Source organism: Ziziphus jujuba, chromosome 9 (genome assembly GCF_031755915.1).
Source record: "Ziziphus jujuba cultivar Dongzao chromosome 9, ASM3175591v1".
NCBI lineage: Eukaryota > Viridiplantae > Streptophyta > Magnoliopsida > Rosales > Rhamnaceae > Ziziphus > Ziziphus jujuba.
Window position 1 is genome coordinate 23,938,897 of NC_083387.1, and position 23,511 is coordinate 23,962,407.

Here is a 23,511-nt window from a genome sequence, read left to right on the forward strand (position 1 = left end):
ATACTAGTTTATATTTAAATTATATTGTCATCTTTCTAAAAAATAATATAGACTAGCATGCATACTTAAGAAGTTTCAAAAAACAAATATTTCGAATTTCTCTGCATTTTTTTTTTCCATGTCCAATATGCAATTTGAATGTTAGATTGGAACACTCTGAAGTGGATATTATTATCACTTGTTAATAACTTAAGATCATTAAAAACAAATAAGAAAAACCTATTTATTCCAAGTGCCTCGACTAACTTCTAGATACATGTATATATATATATATATATATATATATATGATTCGATGGGTGCTTTTGTTGCCTTTTCACGCCATGTTTGTTAAGCACCTAAATTTTCATAGTATCACTTAAACCATATAAAAATTACAACACCAACCCCAAATGTGTTTCAAACTGGACATGAGCAAAATTAAAATGAAAAATAAACAGGAAAAGAAAGAAAATCATATACACAAAATTGGCCTTCAAGAGACATTGTATGTATAATGACAGAATCATGAAGGAGGGGGATTATCTGGGACAAGACAACTCATCTGCAGGGATTTGTGAGGTGGAGTCAGCCACGATCCAATTAGAAGCTTGATGGTGGTTATGGTTATTATAGTCTTGGCGGAACATCTCCTCTTTCTGCCACTCCTTCCATCTTTCTGCCAAGCCATTACCTTCAAGCATTCTGAAAACTTCTGACATCTTTGGCCTTTCCATCGGGGACCATTGCGTGCACAGCAGAGCTAGTTGGATCAGCTGCTCTACCTCATCGTCGTTGTAATTGCCCTGTAGATCAGAATCAACTAGTGTTTCCAGCCTCCGATCTTCCAAGCATCCTTTCACCTAAAATAAGAAGAAAATGTAGGTAAGTTAACACAAGCTTCAACAGGATAACAAGAAATAACTTCTTTAGCATTGAGCTACACAAAAGAATTAATATGCAATCACAAAAGAAACAATTATACCAAATAGAACCCCACAGGAGACGACGTGAATTGGGTTGAGTTTAAAAATTCAATTTTCTAAGAAAAATATTAGGGTTGGTATTTTATCATGAATCACCAAAACAGGCACCAAACACAATGGATTTCTGTTCAGCTCGTTAATATAAAGCTTAAACAAACCAACAGATTGATTTGGTGGCAACAATGCTTTTTTATTAGCATATTGCCAATTCCTAAACCAGCACTTTTAATTCAATCCTGTGCAGCTTTAGAGCAAACCTTGAAAATGATACATGTTGTGAAACACATTTTGACAACAACACCATTATCCTTAGCAGCTAATAAAACGTTATAGCTAAAAAATAGTCAATACTAAATTTTTATTTTTGAGATCTATAAATATCTTTTTTCATAATTAAAATAGAATACATCCGAAAAGAAAAGAGTATTGAACTTCTTGTCAACATTGCTGTTGTCATGGAGTTATAATCAATATGCATGAAAGATTAACAATGTTGGGCTGAAGATTCTTTAAATACATGAGGGAATGAGTATAAATAATTTAAGAGGCTGTAAAAAAGCCTATAACAATAATAAAATACCTTAAATGAAAAATAAATAAAAGGAAATTATCAAGATATCAACAATGTCATAACCAGAGCCTTTTAAAATTAGAGCATCCAGACTGTAAACTGACCATTGTATTTAATATGATCCAAATGAACTAACGCCATGAAATATTGTTTAGCTTAAAAAGATAGTAATATGAAATCACAATTTATGAGAGGAAGACAGTGAATGCATACCCAATCAAGTAACATGACATCATCATCATTTGCAGGCCGAACTAGATCAAAAGTCCCTTTTCCAGTGACGAGTGCAAGAAGCATGATGCCATACGCAAAAACATCAGTTTTTTGTGAACAGTTTCCAGCTAAGATATATTCTGGTGCTATATGTCCAATAGTGCCACGTACAGCAGTGGTAACATGAGTGTCTCTATAATTCATGAGCTTAGCACACCCAAAATCTCCTACAACTGCCTCAAATTCTTCATCTAATAATATATTTGTAGCTTTCACATCACGGTGAATAATCTTAGGATCACAATGATCATGTAAATATGCAAGCCCCCTTGCAGCACCCAATGCGATGCGTTGCCTTATTTGCCAATCAAGTGGTGGCTGGGATTCATGACGCTCTACAATCAAGTATACATAAAATTTTAAGAGAAAAAGGAACACATTTTAAGCAAGATAGGCCACATAAGATTCAACATTTGACATTTGGAGGTTTTATATTTTGAATTCTGTAATGCACGGCCATCATAAAGACATGGTGTCACACTGACACACATTAGTAAATGAAGCATACAGCAGCATGGAAAGCAAATCAGGTTATCCCACAGAAATTAAAATAATTTGTGATTCTTAAAATCAAATAACACTACCTCTCAAACACGATGCTAGACTTCCATTAGCCATATAAGGGTAGACAAGCAACCGTTCAGTAGGTGTCATGCAAAATCCACGAAGTCGAAGTAGATTACGATGCACAGCCACGCTGCTCATTTCTATCTCTGTCTGAAACTGCAGCACCCATGAATGCTCCTTTTTAAGTCTTTTTACAGCCACAAGAGAACCATCAGCCAAGCGCCCTTTATAAACCGTACCAAATCCACCCATACCTAGAATATTTTGATCGCTTAAACCATCTGTTGCAACTTGTAGCTCACGAAGAGAAAATCTTTTGAGCTGTTGCAGATAAACTGGATACTCCTCGGCTGCAAACACGGTACATGAGTCAGCCACGATCCAATTAGAAGTTGGATGATGGTTATGGTTCTTAAGGTCTAGGAGGAACTTCTCCTCTTCCTGCCACTCCTTCCATCTTTCTGCCAGGCCATCTCCTTTAAGCATTCTTACAACTTCTGACATCTTTGGCCTTTTCATCGGGGACCCTTGCGTGCACAGTAGAGCTACTTGGATCAGCTGCTCTACCTCATCGTCGTTGTAATTGCCCTGTAGATCAGAATCAACCAGTGTTTCTATCCTCTGATCTTTCAAGAGTCCTTTCACCTAAAATAAGAAGAAAATGTAGGCAAGTTACACAAGCTTCGACAGGATAACAAGAAATAACTTCTTTAGTATTAAGCTACCCAAAAGAATTAATATGCAATCGCAAAAGAAACAATTATACCAAATAGAACCCCACAGGAGACGATGTGAACTAGGTTGAGTTCAAAAATTCAATTTTCTAAGGAAAATATTAGGTTTGGTAGTTTATCATGAATTACCAGAACAGGCACCAAACACAATGGATTTCTGGTTCAGCTCCTTAATATTAAGCTTAAACAAACCAACAGATTGATTTGGTGGCAACAATGCTTTTTGATTAGCATATTGCCCATTCCTAAACCAGCACTGTTATTTCAGTCCTGTGCATCTTTAGAGCAAACCTTGAAAATGATACATGTTGTGAAACACATTTTGACAACAACACCATTATCATTAGCAGCTAATAAAACGTTATAGCTAAAATAATAGTCAATACTAAATTTTTATGTTTGAGATCTATAAATATCTTTTTTCATAATTAAAATAGAATACACCCCAAAAGAAAGAGTATTGAACTTCTTGTCAACATTGCTGTTGTCATGGAGTTATAATCAATATGCATGAAAGATTAACAATGTTGGGCTGAAGATTCTTTAAATACATGAGGGAATGAGTATAAATAATTTAAGAGGCTATAAAGAAGCCTATAAGACTTAAACAAAAAATAAATAAAAGGAAATTATCAAGACATCAACAACAAATTAAAAGAGCTTGTTAGTTTAAAAAATTACGACACTTTACTGGAAAAAGAGAATATATATATATATATATATATATTGCAAAAAAGAAAAAAGCGACATCTTAAAACGCTAGCAGTGTAAATATTGCCTAAATAGATGTTTCATTACCACAAATTATTCTTTAAGAACATCCCTGATCGCACCTGTGGTAATGGCTTTCCATGACAGAGGATCCTCTATAAGATGCAGTTTTGACCAACACTTTAAATATTCTAGAGAAAACTGAAAAATGCAATTTGAATTTCTCATGCCTGCTATATCGGCTTGACCAACCAACTAAAACAAAAATAGGATTTTACATACAACTGACATCTATTTCATGTGTATAAAGGTAGGAACCAAAAAGCTATTAGTAAAATATACTTTATAGTAGCAATTTTCTCTTTCAACCTTTGTTATAATCATAATTGTATACGTTGACAAAAAAGTTTATTAGTACTTAAAATGAGTTTACTATGCAACAAATGTAAAAAAACAAGAACTTAAAGATGCCGTTTGGTAACATGGTTAGTTTTTAGTTTCTGTTCTTATATACATGTATAAACGTGTATATATATATATATTTTACCTAATTGTGTGTAATTTGTTTATGTCAACTGTTAGCTAAAGGCAATATTAGTTGTTCTATAAATAATTGGTTTTGTAATTATAATGTCTTAACCAGAGCCTTTTAAAATTAGAGCATCCATACGGTAAACTGACCATCGTATTTAATATGACCCAAATGAACTAATGGTATGAAATCTTGTTTAGCGTTAAAAGAACGTAATATGAAATCACAATTTATGAGAGGAAGACAGCAAATGCATACCCAACCAAGTAACATGACATCATCATCATTTACACGCTGAGCTAGATCAAAAGCCCTTTGTCCAGTGATGAGTTCAAGAAGCATAACACCATACCCAAAAACATCAGTTTTTTCTGAAGATTTTCCAGTTGAGACGCATTCTGGTGCTATATGTCCAATTGTGCCACTTACAGTAGTGGTAACATGAGTATCTTTATAATCCATGAATTTAGCCAACCCAAAATCTCCTACAACTGCCTCAAATTCTTCATCTAATAATATATTTGCAGCTTTCACATCACGGTGAATAATCTTAGGACCGCAACGATCATATAAATATGCAAGCCCCCTTGCAGCACCCAATGCGATGCGTTGCCGTATTTGCCAATCAAGTGGTGGCTGGGATTCAGGACGATCTACAATCAAGTATACATAAAATTTTAAGAAAAAAGGAGAACACATTTTAAGCTAGATAGGCCACATAAGATTCAACATTTGACATTTAGAGGTTTTATATTTTGAATTCAGTAATGCACGGCCACCATAAAGACATGATGTCACACTGCCACACATTAGTAATGAAGCATACAGCAGCATGGAAAGCTAATCAGGTTATCCCACAGAAACTAAACTACTTTGTGATTCCTAAAATCAAATAACACTACCTCTCAAACACGATGCTACACTTCCATTAACCATATAAGGGTAGACAAGCAACCGTTCAGTAGATGTCATGCAAATTCCACGAAGTCGAAGTAGATTACGATGCACAGCCATGCTGACCATTTTTACCTCTGTCTGAAACTGCAGCTCCCCAGCCTGTGTACGCTCCTCTTTAAGTCTCTTTACAGCCACAAGAGAACCATCCACCAAGCGTCCTTTATAAACCTTACCAAATCCACCTCTACCTACAATATTTTTATCGCTAAAACCATCTGTTGCAACTTGTAGCTCACGAAGAGAAAATCGTTTGAGCTGTCCCAGATGAACTTCTGGATCCTCCTCGGCTGCAAACAAGGTAGATGAGTCAGCCACGATCCAATTAGAAGTTGGATGATGGTTATGGTTATTAAGGTCTTGGCGGACTATCTCCTCTTTCTGCCACTCCTTCCATCTTTCTGCCAAGCCATCTCCTTTAAGCATTCTTACAACTTCTGACATCTTTGGCCTTCCCATCGGGGACCCTTGCGTGCACAGCAGAGCTACTTGGATCAGCTGCTCTACCTCATCGTCGTTGTAATTGCCCTGTAGATCAGAATCAACCAGTGTTTCCACCCTCTGATCTTTCAAGAGTGCTTTCACCTAAAATAAGAAGAAAATGTAGGCAAGTTACACAAGCTTCAACAGGATAATAAGAAATAACTTCTTTAGTATTGAGCTACCCAAACGAATTAATATGCAATCGCAAAAGAAACAATTATACCGAATAGAACCCCACAGGAGACGATGTCAATTGGGTGGACGCTTATACCAAAAGATTTTAAGCATTCGCAGACGCTTTTCCCACCAAACCAAACAGCAGAATAAGCCACAGAAAAGAAGAAGCAGCAGAAACCACCGAGATCACTGGCTCCGCCATTTCCATTCCTTTTTTTTTTTTTTTTCCTTTTTTTTTCACAACTACAAAACCTTTACTTCATAAACTAAAATATTCCCCAACTACGAACCACGTTGGTTTTTTTTTCCTTTTTTTTTTTCCCCCCGCCCCCCTCCTCCATTTTCCTCTCACTTTCCGGGAAAAAGTTCTGTTTGGGGAGCCAAAAAATGCAGAAATGCACAAAAAAATTGAAAGTAGTGTGAACAACATTAGCTTTGTCTCCTGTGGGATCCAGCCTTCTCCTACTCGGAAAGTTCTCTAGTACGCCCGGAGTACTGAGTGAGTGGATACTCCTTCTATTAAGTAAAGGACATGTGGACAAACTATGCCACATCATTCTACTAAAATACCGCTGTAAAATTGATTAACAGACGTCAACGTTAAACGTCGTCTTCCTCCCTCTCCAACTCTATCAAATTCATCTTCTTCCTCTTTCTCACATCACAAAGTAAACCTAAAGTTACCTTCAAAAATCCATAAATGTAGAACCATCTAATACTCGGATGAGGCTTAGTCGAGATTTGGCCCTCTTTCAGAAACAAAAAAAGAAAAAATAAATAAAAATCTTAGATCTATTTTTTTTTTTTTTTCTTACTTTTCAGAGCCAAGATCGATGACCTTGAATATTTGCAGGTCAATGTTGAAGTTGGAGAGCTACACTTGAACATACCCTTTTATTGTTTTCTCTTTGTTTTAATTATTATCTCTTTCAATCAGTTAAATCTCTAATACTCCCGGAGTACTGAGTGAGTGGATACTCCTTCCACTAAGTAAAGGACATGCTATTAGGATTTAGCCTTCGACTTTTTTTGAAAAATACAAATTAATATTTGAAAAATAACCAAAAATTTTTTTTTTTTAAATTTAAATATTGTGGATGAAAATATTCTTAACTAAATTGAAAATTATAAAATATTTTTTTCTTTTTTATTTCCTCTTTTTCAAATAAACATCCGTTTATTTTTTAAAAGAAATATTCTCACTCATTCTTTTTGACATTTTATGTGTTCTTATTTTTTTTTTTTATATTTTTTTATTAGATAAAACGTTGGTGTGAAATGACATGAAGTTGTCCAAATAAACATCTATTATTGTATTTTTTTATTTTTGTATTTTTAAAATTTTTTTAATATAAATATGTAATAAATTAGTTTATGATATTTGAGTTTAAAGATACTTAGATAACATATGATATGAAAATAGAAAAAAACAATTATATAAAACAAAAAAATCACAAAAACCAATGAAAAAGATGAACTTTTGCCATTTTTTATCGGTAAAAAAATATTATATTTGGTCAAAAAAAAACAGAATCTGTTTTTTTGACAATTAATATGTTTATTTAATATTATTTATATTTTTATATATTTATTAATTTAATTTTAACGTTATTCATTTAATTTTATAGTAAAATGAAAAACGATGATATTGTAATTGTGTTTTTATATAATAGAATATTGGTGCAAAATGATGGTAGTCATTGGAAGTATTAAAATGATAAAAATATAATTGTTTCCATCAGCAAAAAATGCATAAAATCATAATTAGAGGATAAAATTTTCAATTCTATTAAAATATACTGAATTGAATATTTGCTAAAACTAAAATAGATATATAGATGATGTGTAGAAAAGTTAAATACTACAAAAATATGCAATAATAGGGATGTGAAATGTTTTATTCAACAAGTGAGGAATGAATGGATGATAATAATGCAACCTCCATTATATGTTGATATAATTTCAAAAGTTTAATATGTATCTAAAAAAAATTCATGAAACAGCCTATGCTTCGGATAATGTCTCACATCGTACCATTTAACGGTTGCATATAAAAGTTTTTCATTTAGAGGATATATCAAATGATTTGCAGAGTAACCAAACATATGGAAGCTGCAAATTGTACTCTTTGTTTTTTATTTTGGTCAACATGTTCTTTTTGTTTGGTACAAATTGTTTATTGACCAAAAAAAACAAACAAAACAAAACAAAAATTATATTTATACTAGTCTTGACGAGTTTAGGAACACTCAATGAATTTTTCGCTTCATTAAGAAAGCAAATGAAGCCCATAGGCCAACCAAATTTGCTGTAAATGAAATTTTGTACCTTCGAATTTGGTTAAAAACATAGCCAAGTGGTGGTCTGAACTCTAAAGAAGCTGCTTCTTGATTATTGTCTTCCGCTATGCTAGTGGATTTTGTTTTAGTTCTCCATTTTGTCATGGATTGAGTATTTTTTTTTTTTTTTTAAATAAATTACCGAAAGAAATAGTTGTACAGTTTTTTTTTTTTTTTTTTTTTTAATATGTAGAAAAGAAAGTGGTCGAATTCTTTTCTGTTTTTGGTTTTGAAAAAGAAATGAATAGCAGAAACTGATACCTCAGATTCCATGAAAGTGATGAACCATTACGCCCCTCCTCATCCATACAGAATGTTGAATAATACTCAAAGCAGACCTTGCTATTCTACGGTATTCCATGTCTTCAACAACTAATTAATTGACCCCCTTTTATTTATTTATTTTATTTGGGATCCATGGACAATTGAAACTCAGAATTACTGGGAAAAAATAAAATTAAAAAAAAAAAAAAACTCTCTAAGACATAAAAATAGTTAGTACTTTCAGAAATGTAAAATCCAAAACACATTGAAATGGATGCCACATATGACTCTGTATCTTGAAAGTTAGTACTCTCAGAGGCTGTGTCCCACATGACCCCCTTTTTTTTTTCTAAATTTTTTTTTTTTTTTTTTACCTTGACAAAATTGTTTCATATCATATCATGTTACATAATGAAATAGGATCATCTAAATTATTTTTTAAAAAATTTATCGTAATTTATTCTTCATATTTCCTTTTATAGCTCTCTTAAAATAGAAATAAAAGAGTTGGTAATTTAACCAATATGGGAAGTCTGCTGTTTATTCTTAACATTTCATTTTACGATACTGTGTACTTCCCATATTAATAATATTATAAGCTCTATTTATTTAAGAAATTAACATATAGATTTGATGATGAAAATCCATGCATATCAGGATTTTCTTTATATTGCATATCAGGATTTTCTTTCTATTATATATTATATGAAAAACTGAGAGATATACAAGGAAGGTAATCGTTTACCAGAAAAAAGAAGGTAATCCTGAAGTATTTCTGAGGAGCCAGCATGTTTCTGAATGATGGTCCTCAAATTTACCAAATGCTATGCTATGGTCGAACCTACTGTATTGCCGCCAGAACATCTTAGCTTGTGATTCAGCTCGAGTCGTTTTTCTTTTTATCATCTACAACGTTGTTGAAAAGCATTTTTTACAGAGAATTATCTATATATCTATATACATACATATATATATATATATATATATATATGAGAAATTTGGTAACACTTATTACCATTGGTAAATGAAATCAATGTTACCCTTTGATTTTATTGCTCCTATGATCAAGTTTCTAGGACTCTTTGTCTTGTCTGTGTTTCTTGTTGAATCTGCAAAGGGGAAAACTCATTACCATAAGTTCGTTGTATAATACCTGCAACCTTCCATTTCTCTCTTTCTCTCTCTCTATATGTATTTGTGTATATGCAGTAAACTTTCAACTGGACACTGATGTTTGATTACATATAACGCGTGAGATGTTTTAATTGCTTGAATTACATAAAATCTGGCGTTAAGTGCCCAGGAGAATATATATATGCGTGTAAATGTTTACATGGTATCTTATGTATGCGTTTATGTATATATATATATATATATATATTGCAGGTGAAGTCATCATCTTATACTCGACTATGTGCTAGCAAGGACATATTGACGGTGAATGGAAAATTCCCAGGACCAACATTGAAAGCACATAGAGGGGATAAAATAGTCATCAAGGTCTACAACCAAGCCAATACCAATATCACCCTTCACTGGTAAAAATACTTCATGTATTCTATGCGTTTATTAATTTTTTGATATTGTAGTATAGGGATCAAATACTCTGGAATCATTGCTTGAAGAGTAGCGGCTTTGCTACTAGATTGCTTCCGCAGTGTGTTTGATATAACCATATTATGATGCATATGCATTATTAATTAATTTATGTTCATATTATGAAGGCATGGAGCTAGACAACCAAGGAATCCATGGTCAGATGGGCCTGAGTACATCACCCAGTGCCCTATAATACCAGGGAAAATGTACATTTACAAGATCGACTTGAATAGAGAAGAAGGAACTATATGGTGGCATGCACACAGTGGGTGGGCAAGAGCAACAGTTCATGGAGCCATTATAGTTTATCCAAATAAGCTTGGATCTGGCTATCCTTTCCCAAAACCTTTCTCAGAGATTCCAATTATATTGGGTACCTTATTTATAATCATCTTAATTAATTGAAGTTTCAAAAACATCATTGTGATTTTAAAAATCATGTGATTAATAGTATTGGTTACAAAAGCTACAGGATTATATGGAGCTGTGTACAAAAGGATAAAAGTTTTGGATAAAAATGAATATATATATATATATATATTTTTTTTTTTTTTTTGGGGTCAAAAAAATTTTAGTCATCTACTTTTTTGACTAAGATTAATTTAAATACATTAATAAATAATCAAAACCTCTCTTTGAACAACTTTTTTTTTTCTTGGAAAATAATGTAAAATTAGGAGTTGAGAGATTCAAAGTCATATTCATTGCTTGAAGAAACGATGATTTTGGCATTACTTTCTCCCAAAACTTTTTTTGAACACGTTTTACTCAAACACATAGTATTTTATCACAAAATTTTGTTAGGATCAAGTGGAACATCTAATGACAATATGCTGCTCTATAACAAAAAATGGTGTGACAGAATGTACATTTATTTTATTTTTATTTGCAGTGATCATTAACGTATTTGATTAATTAGTAGTAGTTTGTTAAAAAAATGTAAAAATGCAATGATGAATGTCTATATAGGAGAGTGGTGGAAGAAAGATGTGATGGAGATACCATCAAATGCCAATAAAACAGGAGGAGAACCAATATTGTCAGATGCATACACCATAAATGGGCAACCGGGTTTCCTCTATCCATGCTCCAAAAAAGGTATCATCAACATCTACACAACTACATGTATTTATAGTTATGTATAGAAAATTATCCGAGATTTTGAGGGGGAAAAAAAAAACTTCATATATATATATATATATATATGCATCTTGAAACAAAGCCAATGTTATATACATTGATGATGGAGGTGTAACAGGGACTTTTAGAATGAATGTGTTGCAAGGAAAAACCTATCTTCTTCGGATAATCAATGCAGTAATGGACGAAAATTTATTCTTTGGAATTGCAAGGCACAAAATGGTAGTAGTTGGAAAAGATGGACTCTATATAAAACCAATAGATACAAATTATATTATGATCACTCCTGGGCAATCCATGGATGTTCTGCTTCAAGCAGATCAACCTCCTTCTCTCTATTCCATGGCTGCAGCAGCTTACTCAAGCGCTTTAGGGGCCGGTTTCGATAAAACAATGACAACAGCTCTTATAGATTATAGTATTAATGCCACATACTCTTCACCAAAAACTCCATATTTGCCAAATCTACCTCCTCATAACAGAACAGAAGCGTCAACTGCTTTCACGAAACAATTTAGAAGCCTGGCAACAAAAGACCACCCAGCCAAAGTACCTCTAGATGTTGACACTTTCTTGTTCTTCACCATTTCTGTGAATCTTCTGAATTGCAGCAGTGATGAAAAATGCACAGGGCCTTTTGGTAAAAGGTTTGCTGCTAGTGTGAACAACATTAGCTTTGTGACTCCACCTGTGGATATACTCCAGGCTTACTACCATAAAATCCCAAACGTTTTCAAAATGGAATTTCCAAGAAAGCCCCCAGTGGAGTTCAACTACACTGGGGATAATCTGCCAGAGAACTTGCTGACACCTTCTTTTGGCACAAGGGTTTTGGTTCTTGAATACAATGCTAGTGTGGAGCTGATTTTGCAGGGCACAAATGTGTTGGCAAGTGATAACCATCCTGTTCATTTACATGGATATAGCTTTTATGTTGTTGGGTGGGGTTTTGGTAATTTCAACCCCAAGGAGGATCCTTCAATGTATAATCTTGTTGACCCACCTGAGGAGACTACAGTTGGAGTTCCAAAGAATGGCTGGGTGGCTATTAGATTTAAGGCAGATAATCCAGGTTAGCTGAGTTTCAGTTTAGTTTTATATTCACATATTATTATAGTCTTTAATCAAATTGACCTGATAACAAACTTTGCATATATTTATAGTTACCTTAATTTTTTTAATTTGTATGTGTAAAAAATAACAAAGTTAGATTGTTGATGATGACTACAGGTATATGGTTGCTGCATTGCCATATAGAGCGTCATACCACATGGGGAATGAATATGGTGTTCCTAGTGAAAGATGGTGATGGTCCAACAAGTGGGATTCTTCCACCACCTCATGATTTACCCAAATGCTAAACTTCAACACCATGTTTATATATATATATATATATATATATATGTATATATATCAAGCTTCAATAAAACTCACCTTGCATTTTTGAAGTACTATTATTTATGGCCACTGGGTCTCTCAATTAAGCTGTACTTTATCATTTTATGGAAATCCAATGATCATGAAATCAAATGGTCTTCACGGGTACTTAGTTACTCACCCTCTAACAATCAACTCTTAACTTGAATAGTGGACCAAAAAAAAAAAAATTAAAACTATAGCAAAAGAAAAAATTAAAACTAATTAAACATTGCTCTTGCTTTTCTCATATAATTTTTCTAAAGTGAGTGATACAAACCTCTTCACAAAATTTTATACATACATATGTATATATCCATTTCTATGTATATTTTTAATAATAATATTCCGCTTTCATTTGTAAATGATCAAAATATTATATATATATATATATCCCGCTTTTATTATGTTTTGCTTAAATTATATTGTCATCTTTCTAAACAATAAGATAGACTACTGGTGTATACTTAAAGAAGTTACAAAAGACAAATGTTTTGTATTTCTATGCTTTTTTTTCTTTCCTTTTTTTCTTTTTTTTTTTCCATGTCCAATTTGCAATTTGAGTGTTAAATTGAAACACTTTGAAGTGGATATCATAATCACCTGTTAATAATTTAAAATATATAAAGTATAATCGTTTGTCAAAGGTTTTTACAAATATGACCAGTAATATACATTTTGACAAATTTTTTTAGTATCTCTTGCACTAATCATAGAAAATGGGATTCTATATAAATATATGTTATTTAATAATTCCTTTGGTGTTCCAGAAACTTCCATTGATTCAAATAGGAAATTGGAAAAAAAAAAAAAATTTACTTCCATTAACACTCGATGAAAATACTCGAATCTAAAGGCATCGTCAGGAAACAATGTTTAAGATCATTAAAAATAAATAAGAAAAATCTATTCATTCCAACTGCCTCGACTAATTTCTAGGTACATGTATTTATATATATAAAAATGAGATTCGATGGGTGCTTTTGTGGCCTTTTCACGCCATGTTTGGTAAGCACCTAAATTTTCATAGTATCATTTAAACCATATAAAAATTACAACACCGACCCCAAATGTGTTTCAAACTGGACATGAGCAAAATTAAAATGAAAAATAAACAGGAAAAGAAAGAAAATCATATACACAAAATTGGCCTTCAAGAGACTTTGTATGTATAATGACAGAATCATGGAGGGGGATTATCTGGGACCAGACAACTCATCTGCAGGGATTTGTGAGCTCGAGTCAGGCACGGGCCAATTAGAAGCTTGATGGTGGTTATGGTTATTAAAGTCTAGGCGAACCATCTCCTCTTTCTGCCACTCCTCCCATCTTTCTGCCAAGCCATCACCTTCAAGCATTCTTACAACTTCTGACATCTTTGGCCTTTCCATCGGGGACCCTTGCGTGCACAGTAGAGCTACTTGGATCAGCTTCTCTACCTCATCGTCGTCGTAATTTCCGTGTAGATCAGAATCAACCAGTGTTTCCAGCCTCCGATCTTTCAAGAGTCCTTTCACCTAAAGTAAGAAGAAAATGTAGGTAAGTTACACAAGCTTCAACAGGATAACAAGAAATAACTTCTTTAGCATTGAGCTACCCAAAAGAATTAATATGCAATCACAAAAGAAACAATTATACCAAATAGAACCCCACAGGAGACGATGTGAATTGGGTTGAGATTAAAAATTCAATTTTCTAAGAAAAATATTAGGTTTGGTAGTTTATCATGAATTAACAGAACAGTCACCAAACACAATGGATTTCTGGTTCAGCTTCTTAATATAAAGCTTAAACAAACCAACAGATTGATTTGATGGCAAGAATGCTTTTTGACTTGCGTATTGCCAATTCCTAAACCAGCACTGTTAATTCAGTCTTGTGCACCTTTAGAGCATACCTTGAAAATGATCCAAGTTTTGAAACACATTTTGACAAGAATAATAGTCAATACTAAATTTTTATCATTAGCAGCTAATAAAACGTTATAGCTAAAATAATAGGCAATACTAAATTTTTATTTTTGAGATCTATAAATATCTTTTTCATAATTAAAATAGAATACATCCCAAAAGGAGTATTTGAACTTCTTGTCAACATCGCTGTTGTCATGGACTTATAATCAATATACATGAAAGATCAACAAGTTAAGAGGATAAATACATGAGGGAATGAGGGAATGAGGATAAATAATTTAAGAGGCTATAAAAAAGTGGCCTATAAGAATTATAAAAATACCTTAAACGAAAAATAAACAAAAGGAAATTATCAAGACATCAACAACAAATTTAAAGAGCTTGTTAGTACGAAAAAATTATGACACTTTACCGGAAAAGAGAATATATATATATATATATTGAAAATAAGCAAAAAACAACATCTTAAAACGCTAGCAGTGTAATATTGCCTCAATACATGTTTCATTACCACAAATTATTCTTTAAAAACATCCCCAATTGCACCTGTGGTAATGGCTTTCCATGGCAGAGGATCCTCTATTAGATGCAGTTTTGACCAACAATTATAAATATTCTAGAGCAAACTGAAAAATGCAATTTGAATTTCTCATGCCTGCTATATCCGCTTGACCAACCAACTAAAACAACAATAGGAGTTTACATACAACTGACATCTATTTCATGTATATAAAGGTAGGAACCAAAAAGCTATTAGTAAAATATAGTTTACAATAGCTTTGTTATAATCATAACTGTATACATTGAGAAAAAAAGTTTATTAGTACTTAAAATGAGTTTCCTATGCAACAAATGTAAAAAACAAGAACTTAAAGATGTCATTTTGTAACATGGGTAGTTTTTAGTTTCTGTTTTTATTTATTTATTTATTTATTTTTGACCTAATTGTGTGTAATTTGCTTATGTCAAGTGTTAACTAATGGAAATTATAGTTTTTTTTGTTTTGCGCCTTTTTTTTCTTTTTTTTCTTTTTTTTTTTATTTTTAAACTATGAGTATCGACAATTATTATGACTTCCTCATTGTTCTATACTCAATATCAAAAAATGCCCATCCCTAATTAAATTTCTCGAATGATCACTGTTAGAATAGTTGGACTCTGTATAAGCATATGGAATTTTCTTAACACCATTGAAAATTGAATTCTACCATAGAATGGGGACAGCAGAGATTAACAAATTGGCAGGAAAACCTCAAGTGCAGATAACATACAGAAGAGACTATCCTTTTTCAATTGCAAGCAGTCTTCTTCCATCAATTTTGTTGATCTCAATATTAGTTGTCCTATAAAGAATTGGTTTTGTAATTATAATGTCATAACCAGAGCCTTTTAAAATTAGAGCATCCGTACTGTAAACTGACCATTGTATTTAATATGATCCAAATGAACTAATGCCATGAAATATTGTTTAGCGTTAAAAGAATGTAATATGAAATCACAATTTATGAGAGGAAGACTGTGAATGCATACCCAATCAAGTAACATGACATCATCATCATTTGCAAGCCGAGCTAGATCAAAAGCCCTTTGTCCAGTGATGAGTTCAAGAAGCATAACACCATACCCAAAAACATCAGTTTTTTCTGAAGATTTTCCAGTTGAGAGGTATTCTGGTGCTATATGTCCAATTGTGCCACGTACAGCAGTTGTAACATGAGTATCTCTATAATTCATGAGTTTAGCCAACCCAAAATCTCCTACAACTGCCTCAAATTCTTCATCTAATAATATATTTGCAGCTTTCACATCACGGTGAATAATCTTAGGATCACAATGATCATGTAAATATGCAAGCCCCCTCGCAGCACCCAATGCGATGTGTTGCCGTATTTGCCAATCAAGTGGTGGCTGGGATTCAGGACGATCTACAATCAAGTATACATAAAATTTTAAGAGAAAAAGGAACACATTATAAGCAAGATAGGCCACATAAGATTCAACATTTGACATTTGGAGGTTTTATATTTTGAATTCTGTAATGCACAGCCACCATAAAGACTGATATCACACTGACACACATTAGTAAATGAAGCATACAGCAGCATGGAAAGCAAATCAGGTTATCCCACAGAAATTAAAATAATTTGTGATTCTTAAATCAAATAACACTACCTCTCAAACACGATGCTACACTTCCATTAGCCATATAAGGGTAGACAAGCAACCGTTCAGTAGGTGTCATGCAAAATCCACGAAGTCGAAGTAGATTACGATGCACAGCCATGCTGATCATTTCTACCTCTGTCTGAAACTGCAGCTCCCCACCCTGTGTACGGTCCTCTTTAAGTCTTTTTACAGCGACAAGAGAACCATCAGCCAAGCGTCCCTTATAAACCTTACCAAATCCACCTCTACCTAGAATATTTTTATTGCTAAAACCATCTGTTGCAACTTGTAGCTCACGAAGAGAAAATCTTTTCAGCTGTCCCAGATGAACTTCTGGATCCTCCTCGGCTGCAAACAAGGTAGATGAGTAAGACACCTTGTACACAGAAAACCATAATAGAAGTAGACAATTTTTCTAATTAACCAACCAGGCACATCAAAGAAATGATCCTGCGGTTTCCGCCGTCGCCACCAAGCAAGTGCAATTGCTGGAGCAGCAAAAAGCAGAGCAGCACCAGCAGCAACTCCTCCGGCAATGGCTCCAGTTGCACTATTACCTAAAACAGTTTACCATTTTAAACAGATAAATTATACATGTCATGACATAAGAGCACAGATCCAAAAGGCAGACCGTTCACTACAATGTATTGTGCTAGCCTGATACACATAGTTGCTCTTCCTAATAGCTTACGTTTTTTGGGGTTTTAACATGGTATTCACAAATCCTATTTTACTAATATTTCTAGGTATTTATTGATTTGCAAGTGTGAGGCTTGCTGTCTTGTTGTTGGATGAATCTATACATGAGGGAAGTGTTACTCAAAACACATGTTGTGTTCAATTTATACATATAGTTGGACCCATTCTTAATAACTTAAGCTCTAGTGAACAAAAAATATTAGCAGTCCAAAATATTAATGCAGTTCAAGAATGACTAAAGTCCAATGCTCCAATTATTATTTCTTTCCCTCCTTTCTCCTCCACCTCCATCCTCTATGATCTGTAAGCATGAGACAGCTACTAAGAAAGATTATGCTCTTTTGGTAGAATTGAACCCAAGGGAGTGAGTTGCATTCAGCACATTTACAATCCAAAACAGTATTAACTCTTTTTCTCATTATTAAACAGTAAACTAGGTCAAGATATAAGTGCAGCTTCTCAACCAACCATGGCATCCAATTACCACACATTCCATCATTGAACCAACAATATCTTCTTTTTCAAACCCAAAACTAGAAAATAAAAAGGTGTTCAAAACTAAATCTACCACAAGAAACAAGGAGATACCATGATAATATACATATGACATTGATGGTGCATCGTAATGTACAGGCAAATTAAAGAAGGAATATAGTAATATGCAGAATAAAAGCTTCTTAATGTTTTTATTAACCAAGAAAGATTCGTAGACAGGAAAACATATCTACTATGATTCCACCATGAAGAAGTATCAAACATGTACAAAGAAATTCCAATTGAAACTCAAGACATAACTAATGTAATGAACTCTTGGATCAATTTTAAGTTATTAGTATTCACAAAATAACTAGCAACCATCTTAAGGAAATGCTGATATAGGATTAGTAGGATGAAGAGACTAGATGTTTATTCGGTTACTTATATTAGCTATGCGAACAGAAATTAGTTACATAATAATACAATAAGCTTTTCAATCAATATAAACATTTACTAACCACCTGTAGGTGTTGATGGTGCAGGGGTGATAGGAGGAGGTGGTAAAACTGGGAGTCGGTTCAGTGGATTATTATTAAAACTGTAAGACAACAACTAGCCATCAGCCACAACATTTTAGCAGGTCAAAATGAACAAGTATAACAGAAAGTTGAATGCAAAGAAACTACTTCAAGTGAACCTGATGGGAGTGAATAATTGAAAAGAACCATTGGTTGGAATATCTCCTGTCAGTTTGTTGTTGGAAAGATCCCTGTATTTGTATGGTAATGTTAGAATGTTGTGTTCTTGCATTATGTGATCCTAGGAAAAAATATATATATAACATAAATCTTTTATTTTTGAGAAAATTAACAGTTAACACTTACAGGACTTGCAATGAATAAACAGTGGTTAAAACCATGGGAATAGATCCAGACAAAGTGTTGTTGTTCAAACGCCTATCTCACAAAATATAAAATGTTATTTTCCACATAATCAATAATGATTCTTTCACAATAAATGGACGTAATTCTTAGATGATTAACAATACAGACATGAAAAGATCAAAGAAAAAATAAATACAGATACTGATTAGAAGTAGTAATACCCATTCAGAATCCAACAGTTCCCGAATAATTTTGGTTATGGATGGCTTTGAAAAATGTTAACAATTTCAACTTTAGCTCTCTGGATAGATGTAGAAAGGCATATAAAAAGAAGATACACAAAGTTCTCCCAATTAACTGCATTGTGTCACATGGATGCTATGAGGTTGTAAGTCATAACTGTTTCAATTCTCAAATACTAATTCTCTTAGATAATCCTCCACAAATGTTTCATACCTCAACACAATATTCAGCATTAGCAGATTATTTATCAATTAGGAAAATTTCTTATACTTTTCTAAAATGTCCAGCCATGCATTTAACCTTGAATATTAAACTAAACATTTTAGAAAAAGAACTTGGTTAAAAGCAAAATCAAAAGAAGATGAATATTACAAATACAATCACATTACAAGTTACAACTGGAGAATATCTGTCAGAAACTATGATTTTCAAATCTTCATTTAGCCTAAAGTACACATGTCCATACAACAGGACAATTTTACCGGATGAAATCCTTCCTGGAACCCCCGCAGAAAAGCTAGAAATATTTTCTTGGTTCCAATACCACTTGAAAAAAAATAAATAAAATCATAAGACCAAATGATTACAAAACAATGTTGGAATTAGTTACCTCACTTCATGCATTTAAAAGTTTTTTTTCTATAAACAGTCAATAAAGCTATTGTCAATTTTTCTTCTTCTTCTTTTTTTTTTTTTTACTTTTTTTTCTTTAAATGATTGGTTACATGCAAACTAACTGAATTAAAATAAAAATGAAAAAGAAAAACAAGATAACCCATAAAATTTCCACTATCATTGTTATACTGTCTAACTCATCTATATATCTGTATCTATTTTTTCGGATCTTTTTAGCTAATTCTCCATATCCTAGGTTTTTAGGACGTGCCCATAATTATTATCCACACTAAGTCTGAGCAACACTTGTCAGATAACAAAATTTCAAATTATTTAGGAAATGGATTTAGCTGTTGTACGTAGTCTAGTCGCATTATATCCTTGTACCAATATTAATGGACCTGCATAAACACATGGTTGTATATTTGTATATAAGTTTTCTATATAAATAGGAAGTTGCCATTCATTTTAAAGTTAATCAATTGGTTCTCTTCTAACCTTGTAGTCACGACATTCATCAATTAGTTCCCTTGTTTCAGAATACAATCAGTTTCAAATCATAAATATGGACTGTTGATGAAAAGCTAGAGGAACCAACTGACAAATTTTCAAACCAACAGTAGCTTCCTGTAATTATGATAAAAATAACGGGTGGTCAATGATATTTTTTTTTTGTCTATTTCATACTGCACATCTCCATTCCCCACTACATTCCTCACATTACTCGTCCATTTTAACATCCAGTTCTTAAATCTCAACAACATTCACTTTACAACAACTTTGCTTGAGCACAGCCCAATATTAGGAACCAGTCATAGCAGAGTTGGTTTAACAAGAACAACAGAGTTTCTCTCTAACACCACTGTTATGATAAAAAATTCTCCTCATATAATGTTGCACATCATCCACCTTTCTCTAATTTTACAATTAAAATTCTCCTCAACAACCCCATTTTCAAAGATAATACAGCTGAAACAAATTCATAAATGTAGTTTTTTAAAAGAATGTAAAGTTCCACACACTTACTATTTCAGAATCTCTCAAGTATTTAAATCACAGGACTTCCCTGTAAGAAGCACCATTCTTTTTTATTTTTGATGTTAGGAACAAGAATGTCAAAACCTACCATGACATGAAAATTGTAAAGCAAAAAAGAAAAAAATAAAAAAGAAAAAACTGCATAAACTACCATAACTAATGAATGAAGGTGAAGGATGTGGTTCATACAGGAAACGTAGTTTTTGAAGCCTGCCCAATGTTGTTGGAATGGAACCAGTTAAATTGTTCAAGTAAAGATCCAAGCTCACCAAGTTTGTCAAATTTCCTAGCTCTTCCGGGATAGTTCCACTTATATTATTACTATAAAGCTCCCTGTCAAGAAAAAATGATTCAGTAATCAACAGATAAATGGAAGACATGACAGGCATAAACATGAAAGTGCATAAACCATTCAAAGCATATGCTGAGTATGGCAAAAATAAAGAACTTGAAACAAAAGAAGATAGCTCAAAAATCATATATGCAATTCACAGCATCTGTAGCATACGCATGCAGCCACAAGAAAAAGCATAAAAACTCCCAAAGAACCAGATGTCATTACATCCAAACTTTAAGATACAACAGATAAGGTAAATGAAAATTTACACAGAAACATTACAAACTAGTCTTGATGAATAAGAGAATATATTTGCAAAAGCTTTATAAAGTCTGACTCTAGATACAAGGAGTTATGAAAAATATAGCATCACACAGTTAGGCAGCTCTAAAAGAGTATGCAATGATCATTCTTGACTATGCTTAGAGGTTGGAAATTTGGAATTCTTGAAAATGTCAACATGTAAACAAGTTGAGCACCAGAGCCATGGATAGCTGAACATCGCAATGACATGAGCATACAAACTTGTAATCTATAGGAAGAGAACACAAGGATGAGGTAACTTATTTCTAGCCTCTATCATCTTTGAACAAGTATGTAGAATTTCATTTAATACAGATTTTGATAAACTTATATTCCAAAAAAGCCAATGGAAAACATAATTAGATTGTAGAGTGGGAAAAAAAAAAGGGCAGAATTGAAACAAGTTGAGGTAGTCAAATCTGGTGCAACAGATGATCGAAAGCCTGGAGCAATCTAAGTTCATTTCTCTCTGGCGAAAATACGTTACCCAGACAGCTCATTTTATAACTAGATTAATACGTCATTTTATTGCATTGAATCCATTTATTTTCTAAGGCAAAATATGAATTATAGATGTGCAATTATGGAATAGGAGAATTGGTCTGCAAAAGTTGATCCAAATATAGAATACATATTCACATACAGAAAAAGCGTAGAAAGTTTTATTGTAATTACATGGAAACATGATAACAAGTCCATTCATAAATGCAAAAATTAACAACGAAAAGCATAAAATGGTAATTTTAAAAATTATAAATTCATGTTAGTGCGCAAGAAAGAGATAAAGGAGTTTTAAAGGCCTAATCAATTCATGAATACAAAGTACAAGTAGACTGAAACAAACTTCCAAGTCAGGTAAAGTAATATGACTTACAAGTACTGTAAATTCGAAAGCTGGCCAAGCTGTGAAACCAGTTGACCAGAAAGATTTGCATTGCCAAGATCACTGAGTCAACACAAAATACAAGCATTTTAGCCACTAGACCACATGGAAATTGAATAAATTTACAAATATCAGAAAGAATTGATAAATTCCTAAAAGCCAAGCAAAATGAGCTTACACTCTTGTTACACTGTTTTCGCTATTACAAGTAACGTGAAACCATGTGCAGGGATTGACGAGCGTGGCATCCCAACTCTGCAGGATATTGTTAGGATCGGCTAAGTTCGTCTTCAACGCATTCAAAGCATCACCTGTCTTACATAAAATCAGTTTAGATTCTAAGCCAATCCAAACAGCTTCAATTGGTGAATTAAATTCAGCAGCAAAGCAATCGAACAGAGCAAGAGGAACAATTTAATTTAAAAATAATTGCTAAATTAATCACAAATTAACTAAAGAAAAGAGAAAAAAAATCAAAAAGGCCGAGAAACAAAATAGACCTTCGGCATTTGCAGACGCTTTTCCCACCAAACCAGACAGAAGAATAAGCCACAGAAAAGAAGAAGCCGCAGAAATCACCGAGATCACTCGCTCCGCCATTTCCATTCCTTCTTCTTTTTTTTTCTTTTTTTCTTTTTTTTTTTCCTCACAACTCCAAAACCTTTACTTCATAAACAAAAATATTCGCCAACAACGAACCACGTTGACTGACTAATTCCAATTCGAGCTCGTCAAATTCCAAACCATGCTTTTTTTTGGCACCGTTGACCGCGTTGAATTCAGGAAAATAAAAATCTCTTAAAAGTGTCAATTTTCCGTTTCCTTTTTTTTTTCTTTTTTTCTTTTCCCCTTTTCCCTCCACTTTCCTCTCACTTTCCGGGAAAAATTTTCTTTGGCGAGCGAGAAAATGCAGAAATACACCAAAAAAATAGAAAGTGAGAGAACTTGCTGCCAGTGTGAACAACATTAGCTTCGTGACTCCACCTGTGGATATACTTGAAGCTTACTACCGTAAAATCCCAAATGTTTCAAAATTGAGTTTCCAAGAAAGCCCCCAATGGAGTTCAACTACACGGGGGATAACTTGCCAGAGAACTTGCTGACACCTTCTTTTGGCACAATGATTTTGGTTCTTGAATACAATGCAAGTGTGGAGCTGATTTTGCAGGGCACAAATGTGCTCACAAGTGCAGTGATCAAAATACCTATATCTATAGAAACATCAAACA

General features: G+C 33.1%; 3 protein-coding genes across 5 annotated transcripts; 1 reads left to right on the forward strand and 2 right to left on the reverse strand.

Annotated features, from left to right (window-relative positions):
• Positions 1 to 325: 325 nt before the first annotated feature.
• Positions 326 to 14,400, reverse strand: LOC132799228 (uncharacterized). Of its 2 annotated transcripts, none has more exons than XM_060820514.1 (6): positions 14,363 to 14,400; positions 5,255 to 5,891; positions 4,611 to 5,005; positions 2,393 to 3,020; positions 1,749 to 2,143; positions 326 to 841 (listed from the first exon to the last, which is right to left on the reverse strand). In XM_060820514.1, exons 2-6 carry the CDS (start codon positions 5,763 to 5,765, stop codon positions 521 to 523), a joined length of 2,250 nt encoding a protein of 749 aa, XP_060676497.1. In that variant the 5' UTR covers positions 5,766 to 5,891; positions 14,363 to 14,400; the 3' UTR covers positions 326 to 520. The 2 variants fall into 2 exon arrangements, with proteins under 2 accessions (XP_060676497.1, XP_015893397.3); XM_016037911.4 differs by lacking the exon at positions 14,363 to 14,400 and adding an exon at positions 6,013 to 6,706.
• Positions 9,615 to 12,669, forward strand: LOC107427534 (laccase-14). Its single transcript, XM_048481212.2, has 6 exons — positions 9,615 to 9,713; positions 9,956 to 10,107; positions 10,294 to 10,541; positions 11,138 to 11,266; positions 11,427 to 12,380; positions 12,539 to 12,669. Exons 1-6 carry the CDS (start codon positions 9,630 to 9,632, stop codon positions 12,667 to 12,669), a joined length of 1,698 nt encoding a protein of 565 aa, XP_048337169.2. The 5' UTR covers positions 9,615 to 9,629.
• LOC107427533 (BRASSINOSTEROID INSENSITIVE 1-associated receptor kinase 1) lies at positions 13,584 to 23,478 on the reverse strand. 2 transcript variants are annotated; one of them, XM_048481210.2, is made up of 11 exons: positions 22,783 to 23,478; positions 22,461 to 22,593; positions 22,274 to 22,345; positions 20,949 to 21,092; positions 18,864 to 18,935; positions 18,677 to 18,748; positions 18,501 to 18,577; positions 17,232 to 17,360; positions 16,810 to 17,151; positions 16,168 to 16,562; positions 13,584 to 14,241 (listed from the first exon to the last, which is right to left on the reverse strand). In XM_048481210.2, exons 1-11 carry the CDS (start codon positions 22,886 to 22,888, stop codon positions 13,921 to 13,923), a joined length of 1,863 nt encoding a protein of 620 aa, XP_048337167.2. In that variant the 5' UTR covers positions 22,889 to 23,478; the 3' UTR covers positions 13,584 to 13,920. The 2 variants fall into 2 exon arrangements, with proteins under 2 accessions (XP_048337167.2, XP_048337166.2); XM_048481209.2 differs by having other exon boundaries at positions 18,498 to 18,577.
• Positions 23,479 to 23,511: the final 33 nt, after the last annotated feature.